The 16,456-nt window shown below is 37.8% G+C and overlaps 1 protein-coding gene across 7 annotated transcripts in view; it reads left to right on the plus strand.

Moving 5' to 3' along the window:
* abr (ABR activator of RhoGEF and GTPase) overlaps positions 1-16,456 on the plus strand; it is a 94,731-nt gene that overhangs the window by 48,343 nt on the left and 29,932 nt on the right. For 4 of the 7 annotated variants that reach the window (XM_077504715.1, XM_077504717.1, XM_077504721.1 and 1 more), the window contains 9 exons: positions 869-1,009; positions 1,200-1,321; positions 2,244-2,412; positions 3,800-3,919; positions 4,032-4,107; positions 4,192-4,296; positions 6,143-6,217; positions 13,424-13,521; positions 13,589-13,720. In XM_077504715.1, coding sequence (XP_077360841.1) covers positions 869-1,009; positions 1,200-1,321; positions 2,244-2,412; positions 3,800-3,919; positions 4,032-4,107; positions 4,192-4,296; positions 6,143-6,217; positions 13,424-13,521; positions 13,589-13,720 — 1,038 coding nt within the window. Of the gene's footprint in view, positions 1-868; positions 1,010-1,199; positions 1,322-2,243; positions 2,413-3,799; positions 3,920-4,031; positions 4,108-4,173; positions 4,297-6,142; positions 6,218-13,423; positions 13,522-13,588; positions 13,721-16,456 lie in introns of all 7 variants that reach the window. The other 3 variants (XM_077504714.1, XM_077504716.1, XM_077504718.1) reach the window with 1 other exon arrangement.

Genomic DNA, 16,456 nt, shown 5'->3' on the forward strand with positions numbered 1-16,456 from the left:
TACCTTGTCTGGCATGTGTGTATTTTTTATTTTTATTTTTTTACCCCATTTGAACAATGCACCGTAAAAATGTTTTCTTAAAGTGGCAGAGACATGATAACTTTGATTTAGGTGTTGTCCATTCCTAGGCTTTTTTTTTTTTTTTTTTTTAGAAAATAATAAAATAATAATGATGTATAAAATATATAATATTAGATCATAATATAATAATATATAAAATTAATAAGAAAATAATAAAATAAAATAAAAAAAAGTAAAGTCTAAATAAAATAACTACCCTCAACTCAACTTTATTTATAAAGCGCTTTAATAACAGGCATTGCTGTATACAAAGTGCTGTACATAAACAAACATCAGTTTTGCAGTAAACAAGAACAAAGCAAACATTTTGGAGTGCGAATACAAGTTTTTTTTTTTTTTTTTTTTTTTTTTTTTTTTTTTTTTTTTACAAATAAATGCATTTTACATCAGTAAATAAATAAGAAGTAGTGAATAAAGAGGTAAATAAATACATAACTAGATAATAAATAATAATAGCTACATAAATACTGACTATCATTTCAAAATTCATAACTATCTCAAAGGTTTACCAGTTAGTTGTTAATATGTGTTTGCTCAGATGTCCCGTCATTCAAACTAGGAAACACACTGGCAGCATCCAATTTGAAACGAGACGGCCGATCAGTATTCTGTGTGCGTTTCTTTTCATTCATCCTTGTGTACTGATGAAATCAGCTTTAACAATGAAATCACGTTTCCTGAGATGACTTCCCAATTTGATTAGAAATACAAAATGAAGGTTTAAAGAGCCAAAGGTGTCTTTATTGATAAACGTACGTTTGGAACCTTGCGATGTTTTGCACTGCAGGACTTGCTGAAACACACGCCAAAGGACCATCCAGATTTCCCTCTCCTGCAGGACGCTCTGCGGATATCTCACAATTTCCTCTCCTCCATCAACGAGGAGATTGACCCTCGCAGGACCGCTGTCACCACGCCCAAAGGGGAGGTGTGTTTTACCGAGACGTTGGTTTCTCAGTACCCTCACGTACACCCTGTATCTTCGATGCCGTTTATTTTGCGCCTCATTAGGACAACATGCATAATACATATTTCGATGCTGTTCGAACCTTTGAACTTGGTTGCAACGTAGCATCATTGCACATCAAAGAAAATCTGTTTTTCACGATTTTGTTCAGGCTCGTCAGCTGGTGAAGGACGGCTTCCTTGTGGAGGTGTCGGAAAGCTCCAGGAAGCTACGACATGTCTTCCTCTTCACCGACCTGCTGCTCTGTGCCAAAATGAAGAAGACCTCTGTTGGGTGAGATTTCCTCCATTTTCTACATACGATATATTGTACAATATGATTAGATCCACTTCAAACTACAACCACAATATTATTAAATTATTACCACATCAAAAGGGAACTTAATCACCTTTGTAAATACTGTACTGAATATTGTGCTGCGCTTATGATGGATTTTATAACTAAACAAAAATGATCATCGTCCCTGTTTTACATAGCAAGAATGTCCCTAAATTCCATCGCAGAATAGACCACATGCTTGTCCATTAGTACTTCCTCTGTTTAAATTGGGCTTGTCTTAATAATAAATCCATATATTTTTCATCTAGGAAATTGTTCAGTTAAATTGAGTTTTTTTTTTTTTTTTTCCCTTTGGGCACTGACATTGATAGTTGTCATTTTCTGTACCTCATCTATGTTCATATCCAGTCAAACCTCGATTTTTGAACATAAGCCGTTCCAGAAGGCTGTTCCAAAAGCGAATTGTTCGAAATCCAAAACAATTTTTACCATTATAATAAATGTAAATCATTTTAATCCGTTCCAAGTCTTAAAAAAAACTTTTCCAATTGTATTTTTTACTATTTTACACCATAAACTGCACTGTATACTGTTTACCATAAATAGAAATAGAACTGTTTTATTTTAGTAGAAGATATCTAAAATGATGAAAAATAAAATCAGCTTTTTCTCCCGAGTGAGTCGCGTTCAGGTACGCTCTGCTTTTTTCCAGTTTGGACGAGTTCTGAGACATAAAATTCTTGAATCTTCTGGTCGAAAACCGATTTGGTCAAGAACAGAAGCGTTCGAAAACCGAGGTTTGACTGTATATCTAAAATTTAATGGCAGAGATGATATTTTTTTGTGAGCAGGGATGCGTTTTTTAGATATTATGACTGATTTCCTCAACCTTCACTTTGTCTCCCCCCCTCTGCAGTCGTCACCAGCAATATGAGTGCAAGTGGTACATCCCTCTCGCAGACTTGACTTTCCAGACATTGGACGAGTCGGACTCTTGCCATAGTATCCAAATCCTCCCTGAGCACGAGATCGAAGAGATGAAGATTAAGATCTCGCTTTTAAAGAGTGAGATCCAAAAAGAGAAGGTAAAATTTGGAGTCTAGTATAATTTCCGACTGTGTCAGACTCAGCTTTGTTTTTGGATACACGTTACATTATTGTGTTACTTTTAGCAACATTTTAAAAGCAATTCAGATTATTGCTTAGCCATAAAAGGCAAATGTAGATTTCAGTCCTGCAAAAAAAAAAAAAAATGCTGCCCTGAAGGGGGAGCACAAAGTTCCTGTTATCCCGCTTGCATGGTGCTAAAGTCTCCCACTCGGGGCACATGGAGCAACCACGTCTGCTGTTTCCAGCCAGCCAGCAATGCATCTGATAGCACACCGACCGACTCACAGCTTCCTGGGGAGGATGTGTGCATTCATGTTCCGACAACAAATTACATAATTAGCGGTAAAAATTCAGAAGTTAACAGGCGTTCCTGCTGAAAATAGGAAAAGGCCACTTCAGACTGATAAGAACTGTGATGTTTTTCTTTTGATATTTGAGCACTTCATAAACATTGTACGTAACGATTTAAGCTGGATCTGTTTGGTGAAGTTGTTATTCTGAAGAATGATTTAAACATGGAAAACTTGGACAGTGGAGTCTGCCTAGCAACAATCTTTAGAGCAGTGGTGTCCATTTGCGGCCCGCCGTCCACTTTTTAGCGGCCCGAGACAAATGCTACAAATGGCATTTGACTCAGTTCAAATAAAATAAAAACAAAAATGTTTGGAGATGGTCAAAGTAAGAAGGGAGGGTGTCAAAAAACACAGATGCTATTAAAGTTTATTTTAGTTAACTAAAACGAACAAAAAATAAATACAATTTTAAAAAACATTTCGTTAACAAAATAAAAAAAAAACGAAGATGCTTTTTTAAAAAACAAAACTAACTGAAACTACATTTTATGTTTACAAAACGAACTAAAATAAAACAAACAAAATGAAAAATATTGCGCACAAGTACTACACATAACAAAAAACTAAAACTAATACTGAAACTAAACTAAAACTAACCATTTATTAAAGAATTAAAACTAATTAAAAAAAACAAAAACAAACAGAACCACCCTGAAAACTAATTAAAACGAACTAAATTTAAAAAAAAACAAAACTCAAAACTAAATAAAAACTAAAATGAAAAATTATACTGTTGCATACATTATACTGTTGCATTTTTCTAAATATGCAAAAGCACAAATAAATTATTTGTACAATTTTCTCTTCATAACATTATGTGGCCCTTGCGTCCTTCTGATTTTCTGTATGTGGCCCTCAAATGAAAAAGTTTGGACACCCCTGATTCAGAGCCTATTACAATATTTCATCGATTTTATTATTTTTTTTTTTTAACCTAGTAGTTGCACATGTGACTATTCTGAAAGGTGTGTAAAAAATTAAATGTATTGTTTTTGGGGTGTTGTTTTAGAAAGCGCCAAAGGGTCAGAATCGCGTGGAGCGTCTAAGGAAGAAGATGAACGAACAGGAATCTTGGCTGCTGCTTCACTCCCCCACAATCCCCTTCCGCCTTCACAACAAACATAGCAAGGTAATTCCTAATCGTGTATGGCCTGCCCTGCCACTCTCATAGTAGCAGTGCTGCAGTGAAGCCACTAGATGGAGACATACGCCATGACACGAGTTTGACGCTTTCCCCGCAGAGCTTCCTGTTCCTGCTCTCCTCTGATTACGAGAGGTCAGAATGGCGGGAAAACATTCAGAAGCTCCAGAAGAAAGGTGATGTTAATTCAAATACAACTGTTGATTTGTCCCTGACAAAAACAACTGTGCCGCCAACGACAGCATTCCGTGTCTTTTCAGACCTTCAGGCGTGCGTATTAAGTTCGGTCGAGTTGCAGGTCCTCACCAGCTCCTGTTTCAAACTCCGAACTGTCCACAACATTCCCGTCACCAGTAATAAAGATGGTAAGACATTGTAATCTTTGTAAAGTGAAAATGGGGACAAACACGCACGCATGCACACACCAAAATGACATGGGCTGCATAGAGCACAGTAGGGGTTCAAATTGAGACCAGCTGGCAAAGGAATGTTCTCATAATTAGCTGAATGGATAACAGCAGAGACCCAAAACTGGAACTCTGAACTTGTTTCAGCACAATCAACCTGTGACTGGAAAAAATGTTAAGCTAATGCCTTCCTCTTCAATTAAAAAGATAAATACATTAAAAATAAATATATAAATAAAAAACACATTGTTTGAGTTAAAGACTGCTTGCTTAGTAGGTTCTGGATTTCAAGTCGCGGTTTTGGGCCTTTTTTTGTGGAGTCTGTTGCACATTTTTTATTGGCGCACTGCATATTTTAACAGTAAATGTATCTATTTACTTAGAAATCATGTTTATGAGAAAATGTTAACATTAAAACTTTTTTTTAAAGTATCAAAACATGAATATTACAAAAAGTAGAAATTTGTCTTTTTTAAAATAATAAAATACTACATTTTTATCTTAAAAATTGTGAGGTAGGTCCAGTTAACGTGGTTGGAGAAAAACATTGAAGAAAATTCGTAGGAAAAAAAATTGCCAATAGGTGGCGCTATCAGTAAGATGAAATGTAAGTTCGTGGATCAAATGTGTGAAATTTTGAGAAGATAAGGATCATCTGGGTCAAGTTAAAGCAGCTTTTATTGTCACAAAAAATTATCAGACTTTGCGGCACCGTAGCGGCCACGCCCCTTATCGAAATGTTACAATATTCGTTGTGGGGCATGATCAATATCTTAAGGCTTTTCTGACCAATTTTCAACTGGATCCCTTCAACGAGCTCGGCACAGTAGCTAAAAACGTAAAGTATGACATTTATTGTCACCACTAGGTGGCGCTATATGTATAACTGAATTTGATCATATAGATGTTTTCAGGCCGTGACTATTAAGTTGCATGAGAAATATGGGATTTTTTTGGAGCTTGTACATGGGAGTTATTAAGCATTTGCTCTTTCTGGACAAATGAAATTTTCAAGGCAATATTTGATGCCCCGCCCCCGTCATATAGTATCTCGAAAAGTCAAGATTGTTTACCCAATTGCTGTCTCAAGGTCTTGAGATGATACATGCCAAGTTTGAAGTCAATCGGATGAAAAGTGTTTGCAAAGGGGGAAAAAGCATGATCACAGTGAATGGGCCAAAATTGGCCATTCAAAAATCCATAGCTCACTTCCTGTACATTTTAGCTACATGGTCCCAAGAGACTTTTTTTTTTTTTTTTTTGTGCGTCCCAGGGTGCTGCACGTGCCTGCCAATTTTCATAGCTCTAGGTCAAATGTGCCGGGAATGGTTTTTATTTATCTATGCTAGACGCAAAATGTTTTTTTTTTTTTTTTTTGCATTGTTCCTGTATGGCATGTCAAGAACTGGACCATTTTTTTTCCTTTAACTGCTTGCTGCTTTTAGAATTATTTGTTGGTACATACACGTCTCGTGATTGACTGATGACCGATCAATAATTTGACCCTGCCTCTCACCCAAAGTCATCTGAAATAGGCTCCACCTCACCCTTGTCGCTGAACACGTTAAACGGTTGAAAATAGTTATCTGGTACAGATAATCACAGCTCTTGTGGCCGCCTCCAAGCTGAACATTCGACCCCTCGTCCTGTGAATGTCACCCAAACAAAAACAAAGCTGCAGCGTGACCCCACCCAAAAACATTCGCACCTGGTAAAAGCTTGGCTGTTTTGATATGTTATATGTACATTAGTGGCCGATATAATGTTAGTTCAATTAATGTCAACGTGATGCCTTTATTCCCAGATGAAGAGATTGCAGGCCTGTACGGATTCCTCCATGTGATTGTCCACTCAGCCAAAGGATTCAAGGAGTCAGCCAGTAAGTCTGCCAGCAAAACAACTTTTGTTCCTCGCCACACTTGCGCTCACGCTCCAGCTGCGCGTACTCCTTTGCACACAGCTGCTATGGAGCACATGAGCCAGTCAATCGCTGCGTTTTTGTGCACGTGCTGTTCTCATCGGTGAACAGAAGAGGGAGAAAGAATGTTGAGGAAATAGAATGTGATTTTTTTTTTCTTTTCCCCCCCTAGACAGCATGATGAAGAGCTTTTAACTCATTCACTCCCAGCCATTTTCACATTTCGCAATCCCGTTCGCTCCAGGATGTTTTACTGGATTTTGACTGATTTTGCAAGGCCCACAGAATATTGTGGTCTATTGCATTAAAAGCACGGAACCTATCAAAAGATTTTTCGTCAGGGGAAAAAAAGTATGTATCTATCTGGTTCCGTTTTGCAGCAATTAGCATTAGAAGAGAGCTACGTTTCATCATTTTTTACAAATCTATTTAAAATTGTAAGTAATTGAGCTTTTTTGACACCTGCTGGCCGTTTGTGTAATAACTACCATTTCTGCAACCGTTCTTTGCAGTTGAGAGGCTGCATCAAAGCCTTCTGTATGCTCTAGCATAAAAAACAAAAAAACGTATAAATACGTCTTTGGGACACTTAAAACATAAAAAACGTATTTACACGTCATTGGGAGCAAATGAGTTAATAACCACAAGTCACTCTATTAATTCCTTAAATAGTTTTTGTCTTTTCAATTACGAACTATACTTCCTGTCTTATTTTGCATCCTGTTGTTTTTGTGTAGACAACTCTGCGTGTATTTGCGAGTGTTTGTCCGGCTCCAGCATTTATAGCCAGTGGGGTGTTTCCAAACAGAGGCTCCTTTCAGACGTGCCAGGAACGGACAGCTGGCGTTTCACTGCACATCGCACCCAGTCTCTCACACGCAGAGTTGAAATCTCAAATACGGCGCAACGGGACAGAGAAAGATGATTTCCTCGGTTACCATGACAGCCGCGAGAGTCGGAAAGCTGCAACGCAAGAACGTTCCGGGAACGGATTGGAGTGCGATCTCCTCGGAAAGGCGCGTTTGATCCTTCGTAGAGAGCAAAGAGAGCTGAGGTGGTTGCCAGCGAGGAAATATTTGCTGTTAACCAGATTATGTTGTTGAGCAATGACACAAGCTGATGAAGACGTTGTATGCTGCCATAACGTCAAAACTGCCAATTAAAGTATTGAGTTTAATGATGGGATCCAGATCCATGTGCATTGTCAGCAGCAATGTTGTGAGAGGATTAAGCACGGCTGCTGCGGTTTTGGTTCGGCTCGATACATTCCTTTTGTTAGAAAGCCGCATTTCCGACTCTATAAAATATAACACGTGAATGTGGTTAGTGGCAATGCACATGGTATTATTATTATTATTACAGTCAGCATGTCTAATGACTGCGAATAGCGCTCATTTTTTTTTTTTTTTTATCGACTTTGATTGTTGACAAGACGTATATTGGGGTAATCCAGTTCCATGTTTTTTGTTTTTTTTTCTGATTGTGAAGGTGCACATGCATTTTATACGAATCCACATCTCGTACATGTCGCTTTCCCGTGGGAACAGGCTTTCCATTCCGCCCGGGGCGTTTAGTCAAACTAGGTCACAAAAGCAGGAGCTCGAAGTTGAACATCTCAAATAATGACGTTTGTATTATCTTAAAAACATGGTCTGCTCAAGTGTAAGTTTAGCTCTTGGTGTATTTATATAGTTTGGTGCTCTCAGCTGTGCTACATGAGCAGAGTCCGTTCATTACCCCCAATTTAAGTTCAATTCGGCCAGTGGTTCTTAACCTGTAATGTCGGACTAACTAATCAGCCGGCCACAATCAAAACATATACATTTGTAATTAATTTCAGAAGCAGCCCTCAGACGTGCAATGCCACTTGTACGGGGAACCGTCGTCCTGGATGTCATTATTTTATAACACAACTTAAACTACGGTTAATTTAATTATTAGTATTTTGTTTGTAATCATACACTGACATAAATGTGTTAAATATGACACAAATTCAATTACTGCTAACACAAATAGATTTAACGTCCTTATAACATCATTAACTACACCACGCAATGCATTCTGGGAACAATAACAGGTCGATTCAACACGTCCGGAACGTATACCGGCAAAGTGTTGCCGCGTTCCATTTGCATTCGTGTTATCTTTCGGAACAACATGATTACAGTTGAGCTCTGTAATTTAGGGCTGGCCCACAAAATTATGTATCTATATAACGACAATTGTTTTTAAGTTATATAGCGTTATTTTCCCGATGCGGCCCACTTGATAATATATTTTCCTCCAAGTGGCCACTGAGCTAAAATTTGACACCCGTGATCTATAGAGTACTTTAAAACAACCACCACTGTTTGCTTAAGATGGAAATCATGGGCAGCAGATACAATGAAAACTGCAGATGCCTCAGAACTGAACCCTGTGGAACACCGTACACATGTGAATTCATATTGCACATATTCATCTTTTTTTTTTTTTTTTTTTTTTTTTTTTTTTTTTTTTTTTTTTTTTTTTTTTTTTTTTTTTTTTTTTTTTTTTTTTTTTAAATACATTAGGGGTGTGCTCAAAAAAATCGATACGGCAATATATCGTTGCGGGCCTCATTACAATACACGTATCGATACGCAGGCGTCAGAATGACCTGACTTTGGGCCATAGCCAGGGTACACACTGGACTGGTCATTATTCAATTGCACGGTCCATTAAATATTATTTCGGAACAACAACGAATCAATGAAATAATGATGGCCGTTGCAGTTTGTTTGATGTGTGCATTTTTCCCAATTAAAGCCCACACCCCATTGGAGGGTGGGTGGTCCCAGCAGATTTGGTAACCTTAGATAACCTTGAGCAGCTAACTTAGCCCTCCGTGGCGGCGACGTCTCATTCAAGTGTCTACCCTGTCAACTTCAATGTTTAACTACAGATGGATGAAACTGAAACAGGCTTACAGAAGAGGAGAGAGAAACTTTGATTCATTAAAAAAAAAAAAAAAAAAACTTACTAGAACTGATATGCCTTTCGTTATAGGCTATTTTAAAAATAAAGTAAAACATGTTTGACGCTTCAACATCAGTTGTTTTTGTTTTTGAACAATAATTGATTCAAATAGTTTCATAATCATCACAAGGCTTAATTGCATTGAGCATGTCTCTTGACCCCATGAAATAAAATTAAATCAATAAGCGAGCGTTCCCATGTCAACAAGAAAAATGGTTTCACTTGTAAATCAATTAAAGCCATGGCCGCATGGATTGATGGTGTTTTTCGTGCTATTGTTAGCTTCCCAAACAATTGAATTAGGACTTGTTTGCTAAGAAATTTTCACCAGTCACGCCGGGTGGATAACGCGGCGACTCCGTGGCTGGTTCCTGGAGCTGAAAAGCCGCTCATTCGTTTAGCGGCCTGCCGCTTGTCAACCGATTCCGCCGAGTCTTATTTTGGCCCAGCGTTCAACACAACCCGAGGCTAAGATTAGCATCCTGTGTTAGAACACACAACGAGGCTTACAAGTCAGATGGAAAAGAAGGATGGTATCCATTAACCCCTGTTTGAAGGGTTCAGAGACCCCCATGCAGACCAATTCATCCCCCTCAGAGTCAGCCTTGTGTTGACCTGCCCGGGAAATAGACATTCATGAAGTTCCAGGCCACTTTTAGTTCGTCCTACTTCTGCGTTGGAGTCTGTTGACACAAAAAAAATATTACTCTGGCCTTGTTTGAGTTTCATATCTGGGCAAAGAAACCCATTTCAGATGATGATAAAGTTCTACAGAAACGTTTGCGCTCTTGTCTCAAATAAAACACTAATTTTCTGTAATGTTTCTGATAAATTGAGTGTGCTGTGGATTTTACGTATCAAGTCAGTCAGTCACGCTTCTGTTTATAACAACAAATGAGTTTATTAAATATCTCCCACGCGGCCACGCCGAATTCCCCCTCCAATGAACTTCCCTCGTATCATCGCCACTAATCTTCCTCCCTGTGAGTAATTATGCCCGCCCTTCAGGATGCTGAGAAAACAAGCACGGAACGAGACCAGATGGAATGAGGTTCATTAAATTGTAAAGTCATGTTATTTTGTGAAAGTATTTGGCGATTTTCACAAGGTTGATGTAGTTGTTGTCTCGAATTCCTTCTACAAGACCAACATTATATTGCTTTTCATTTCTACATCGCACTCCCTCTAGATTTTTTTTTTTTAACTCTTTGACTGCCAAAAACGTTTAATAACGATTCTTAAAATCACGACGTATGCTGCCATAAACGTTAAATATCGTCAACTACGTTTGATTTTTTTTTTTTTTTTTTTTTTTTTTTTTAATCATTGGGCAGTGCAACATCTCAGTGCAGCTCTGCCTGGTCAATAGGTTGTGGAATCAAAAACACTAACTATGGCCAGCAGATGGCAGCATTGCATCTCTTTACAATGGGGACGTCAGTGTATGAAATTACAATGAAACATGACGAAATTTGATGAATTGAACTTTTTCAAGGATGATGTGAATGATCAAAAGCCTTTGTCGTATTATTATTATTTTTTATTTTTTGATAACATGTGGCAGTAAAAGAGTTAAATTTTGATTGGTTTCTATAGTATACAGTAGCATCTCAACTTGCGAGTGATCCAACTTACAGGTTTTATGAAACACAAACTGCTGGGTGGATGATTTATTGTTTTGAGTTGTGAGCAAAAATGTTTAATATCACACAACAGTTCAAGAAAGATGCCAAGTACTTGTTACAAGCTCCTTTTTTGCCATGTCCAATTAGAGTTTACTTGAAATCTAAACTTAAAGCAAAGACCAAACACCACATATTAATAGTATTCATTTAGTTCCATACAGTATGCAATGTTATAACAAAGAACAAAAACACAAAGAGGTCTGCAAAATGAATACGTAAAAATATGATGCACAAAATTTCAAATTCTTTACATGTTTTTTGCTACAAGTAAAATACCTAGAGTGATTTTTTTTTCTTCTTTTTTTAACATTGCTTTAGTTTTTTTTTTCAGGGACTGGAACAGATTAATGGCATTTCCATTCATTTCAATGGGGAAAGCTGTTTTGAGTTACAAACAAGGTCACAGAACAAATTAAACTCATAAGCCAACCACTGTATTTTGCATACTGTAATGCTCTCGCATGTGGGAAAGGGGAGCCAGAGTTGCCGTTGCACTTTTCAGCCGCTCGTTGTAAGCAGCTCGAACAGTAAAGTAAAACGCAGTATGCAACACTCATGTCTACCACAGCTCTCGCCCAGATATTCTCATACAGATTTGAGGATGTCGCGCCCCACACCACCAAGCCCCGCCTCTTAAAGGCACATGCAAAATACACAGATGTCTGACAATATTTTCTATAGTATTTTCAGTATGATTAAAATGTATGTAAGCTAAAAATATGTTAAGTGAGTGAAGCAATTTTGAAAATGTTTTTAAATCATGTTGCGTTATTTTGCAGATTTTCACTTATTGCAGGTGGGTCTGGAATGTAGCTGTTGTAATAAACATGGGCTCACTATATAAACATTCTCTGTCAGGCTTGCAGAGTGTTTATATGCATATGAGGTTTCAAGACACACTCACGCGCACACACACACACACCTACTTCCGTCTGTACATCCTTCGCTCAATCTCGGCAGCTCTCTTGGTGAAAGGTCGAGCCATACGTCCATCCATCCATCATCATGTCGGGTGGAGTCTAACCCGAGGGAGCGGGTCGAGGTTACGGGACGTAATAGACACTTTACAGACAAGCAGCACCACCACAGCCAGCAAAAAAATGCGACACACAGCATTAAAAAAAAAGAAAAAAAAATACATTAGCCGATATAATTGCTTCGTGTATTGGACAAGAGGGGCCACATCCCTGGAGAGGGACTGTCACACGTACGCAGACTGGAAATTGATGTCTTTCTGCTCACAAAATACAATATATTGACGCTTCAAGGACTTGTCCACTTTGATGCAACTAACATCTTTTTGTTTTTTCTTCCTCTGGCACTGCTCAGATGAGACTAAGATCATGAGGCGCATATTTAAGAGTGATTTAAATATTATACTAAAAAGCAACCTGCATACGACTTTATTAGTCATTTGAGTTTACGTGATCATCACATCACTTTAATGTGATCTACGATGACAGCATTATGCTCTAGATCTAATCTAATAAGTGAATATGTTATCATGAGGATATAGTGGGTTTAAAAAAATGAAAGCAATATGAACGACTGCCCAGTGAAAAACATAAAGCCTCAAAATATATATATATATATATATATTTTTTTTTTATAATCTTGATTAACCTAAAAGTTGATTAATTTTGATCTACTCTGACAATAATGTCATAATCTCGGGATTTGCGACCATAAATGGCATTAAAAAGCATTGACTAAAATTTCTAAAGGGATTACAACATTTAATACAATTGATGCAAAAACATTGTTGTTCATGCTGTATTTCACATCCAACATTGATCCAATGAAAGCAATACAACACAATTTAGCAATAATAAATGTGATTTAAAAATGGATGCATTTGTGTGGGGACTGGTGGCTAATTGTAATTTACAACGTCACCAACGTACAACATGAAACACTCATGCTACCTGGTGGCAGAAAATGACCACAGCACACAAATCTGACTCAATGTTTCGTTTTATTTTGTTTTGTTTATTTATTTTTTTTCCTTCCGGACACATTACAGGTTACATCGATCACATCACATCTTTTGCAACATTGACATCCGAAGAAGGGCTGTTGGGTAGAAGCCGATGGCTTATTAGAAACCCGTCCCCAAACCAGTCAATGTTTCACACTCCTTTTAAGTATTTAGTATTTTTTTTTTTTTAAATAAAAGTACGGTATCAATGAACTAAAATATACAACCACATTTGTGTTTAGTAACCATATTTGTCCACTTGTATGTTCATGAATGTGAAAAACTTGGAAAAAAAATATTTCTTTTTACATTTAGAACCAATATAATGTGCGATTACTTGTTAGATATGGAAATCATGCATTTCACAAAAAATTCTAACCAATGGGTATACGTGTGCGTGCGTATGTATTATGCAGTACAACGTGGGCATTAAATTCGATTCAAGTTGCATTAAAATGTGACATTTGCTGATACCTGCAGATACTGATACCCTGCGTTTCCCCCTAGATCTGTACTGCACCCTCGAAGTGGACTCTTACGGGTACTTTGTGAGCAAAGCGAAGACCAGAGTCTTCAGAGACACCGCAGAACCTCAGTGGAATGAAGTCAGTTCAGGTTTCTCAGCTTCGTCCTGCGGACATTTTTATGAAGCGTCCTCGTGTCCTTCAACAGGAGTTTGAGATCGAGTTGGAGGGATCGCAGTTCTTACGAATCCTGTGCTACGAGAAGTGTTACGATAAGAGCATGCTCAACAAGGATGACAACGAGATCGTGGACAAGATCATGGGCAAAGGGCAAGTTCAGGTAAGAGCGGAAAGAATAAAAATATGCAAAAAATGGAGACGCCTCGTCGTGGGGAGTTTTACCGCCATGTTGACGTGTTTTTGATTAGCTGTCTAGCCGCTTCGCACAATGACGTGGTTTTGTAGCGGTTGGCCTCGAATTGCAGAGTCTGTCAAATGGGGTTTTCCCCGCCTTGTTGTGAGAAATATACTATAAAAATCCCTTTTGGGGGTTTGTCAACCATATGCAGCCTCCACAATGGAATCTTCGTGGTTACTTTGGAGGCAAAATGCTGTTCTTCTTTCGTAAATGATGAGATTTTTCACAGCCACCTACAGACGAGTCATGCGTGAATTTTCCACAAGGGGAATTGTGGGTTGGTCAAGTCAAGCCTGACTGGCTGTCGTGTTCTCTTCAATTCTAGCAAATTGCAGCAGTTGCTATCGTTCACTCTAGCGTCACCTCACGAGGGTTTTAAGTAGGGGTGTGGCAAAAAATCGATTCATAAAAGAATCAAGATTGTCATTTATTAATTGAATCGATATTAATATCCAAAAATTGATTTTATTTAAATTAGAAATTAAGAAGAAGGGGAAAAGGCAGTTGTAGCCAACGTGCTGTTTTTGTGGAAAAAGGCACTTACAATACTAAATTAATAAGTGTTTAAACAAAAAAAAAAAAAGACACTTTAAAGGGATACCTCTCTTATTTAGCTTATTATAGCAATAAAAAGTTCATATTTTGTGCATAGTTAATTTGATACTTGAATTATTTTTCACGTACAATTAGTACCTTTAAAAACACATTTTGCAACATGCTGTCGACTGAAAATGACATCACAAGGGCTCAGGTAACCAATCACAGCTCACCTGTTTTCTAGGTTTGGTCATGTGACATTCACAAGCTGAGCTGCGATTGGTTTCCTGAACCCTTGTGATGTCATTTTCAGTCGACAGCAAGTTGCAAAATGTGTTTTTAACGGTACTAATTGTATGTGAAAAATATTGACAATATCAAATATAGGCAAAATATTAATGTTTGACTGCCAAAAAACAAGTAAAGTATCCCTTTAATGTCTCTATTTGTCATTTTGTCTTGCAAAGCAGACTGGAGTAGATCATGGCAATGTTGTGCATATCTGTAAATTGAAGCAGAAATTATTTGGCAATCAAATCATTTTGAATCGAAAAATCGATTCTGAATTGAATCGTAGACCCAAAAATCATAATCGAATCGAATCGTGACACAGTCAAAGATTCCCAGCCCTCGTTTTAAGTATCATCAGTTAACTGAATTGAAACATTGAGCAGGTTATTAGTGAATATTAATGTTACACTTGATGCAGACTATATAATTGAGTTCAACCAGTTTGTTGCTTCCGAGATATCAGTGACAGCTGAGAAACATATTTGTGTCGAGCTCGGCTGAAAGTGGGGCAAACATCAGATCACCCACATGAAACTCTGTTTAAAGAGGAAAGATTCAACTCCAAAATAACGCCTTGGAGCGTGCGCGCCACTGCTTCTCATTAAACATATTCCAGTTTAGAAAACAACTCCAACAAACTTCTTCAGCGTTTCCTGTTTTCGTCGCACTGCTTATGCATATCTTGGTGTCACCGGCAATGAGTCACACCGTGTATACGTTATGGGTCTTGTTTAGACACATTCAATCCACAGACCTTACACGCTATCAACCGTTTATTTGAGTGTGACTATTCAAACATCCATGTATTGAACATTCATTCAAATTATGGAGTGACTTCTAAAGATGAACACTAATGTGCAATTTTTAGAGGAAAAAGTCCACTTTTAAGACAAAGTCGTGAATGACATCAGCTAGCTAGACTAAGTGCAATTTCTGGAGAAATTGCGTGGGAATGCTGAAATCCTGGTTTACTTGACAATCCGCTTTACCAACTGTGCCACCGAGCAGTATCAGACACCTGGTAATGATAAGTTATATATATGGAAAGTGATACTTAGAAAATGTTCAATGACTGTCCCATTGGAAATGAATGGGGGAAAAGTTGATAATAAATGTTAAATTGTGCAAATACTGTAAGTAATGTAGAATCAGACGATATATATATACCCCGGGAGGCGTTCATTTTTTTTTAAGCTATCGGGAGTTGAAATTTGAACAGTGTAAATTGGAAGTTGTTACTCAGCAAAAAAAAAAAAAAGTGTGGAGAATAAAAATTACAATAACATTGTGGGAATGCTTCAGCATTCCCACAATGTGAATCTTCCGTTCGGGGCATATCGAGAGATTTATTTGATTTATTTTTTTCTAGAAGTGCTTTGCGTCTTCTCTGGCCTTTTGTGGCCTTTTCACTACATTTTCCAAAAGAACAGCCAAGCTGAGCAAGAGAAGGACAGCTTGAGAAGACAAATAGAGTCAAATATGCACCCAACAGCTAAGTAACACTCCAGTTGCACCACACGGTACAATTCAGATGATCATATTTAAGGTTTAGTGGATTGTGGTTTATACATTGTTGTCATGACAGTGGTTAACTTTTCGTAAAAAAAAATGTTATAGCGAGATGCAAGAGGTATTTTCCCTTTGTTGTGAAAGTGACAACTTTTTCTATTAAAGTGATTAAATAGACTTTTACAACTGTTAATATTGTTGAAATGTACTTTCGAATCATTTTACTTCCAGCGTTTCCTCCAGTGCTTTATAAGCCTGGTGGTCCGCCCAGCTTTTCTTGCCCCCGGGCCGTATTTCGTTTGCCAGTTTTCTATCGGGCAA

This window comes from Festucalex cinctus, chromosome 18 (genome assembly GCF_051991245.1).
Source record: "Festucalex cinctus isolate MCC-2025b chromosome 18, RoL_Fcin_1.0, whole genome shotgun sequence".
NCBI classification, from domain to species: domain Eukaryota; kingdom Metazoa; phylum Chordata; class Actinopteri; order Syngnathiformes; family Syngnathidae; genus Festucalex; species Festucalex cinctus.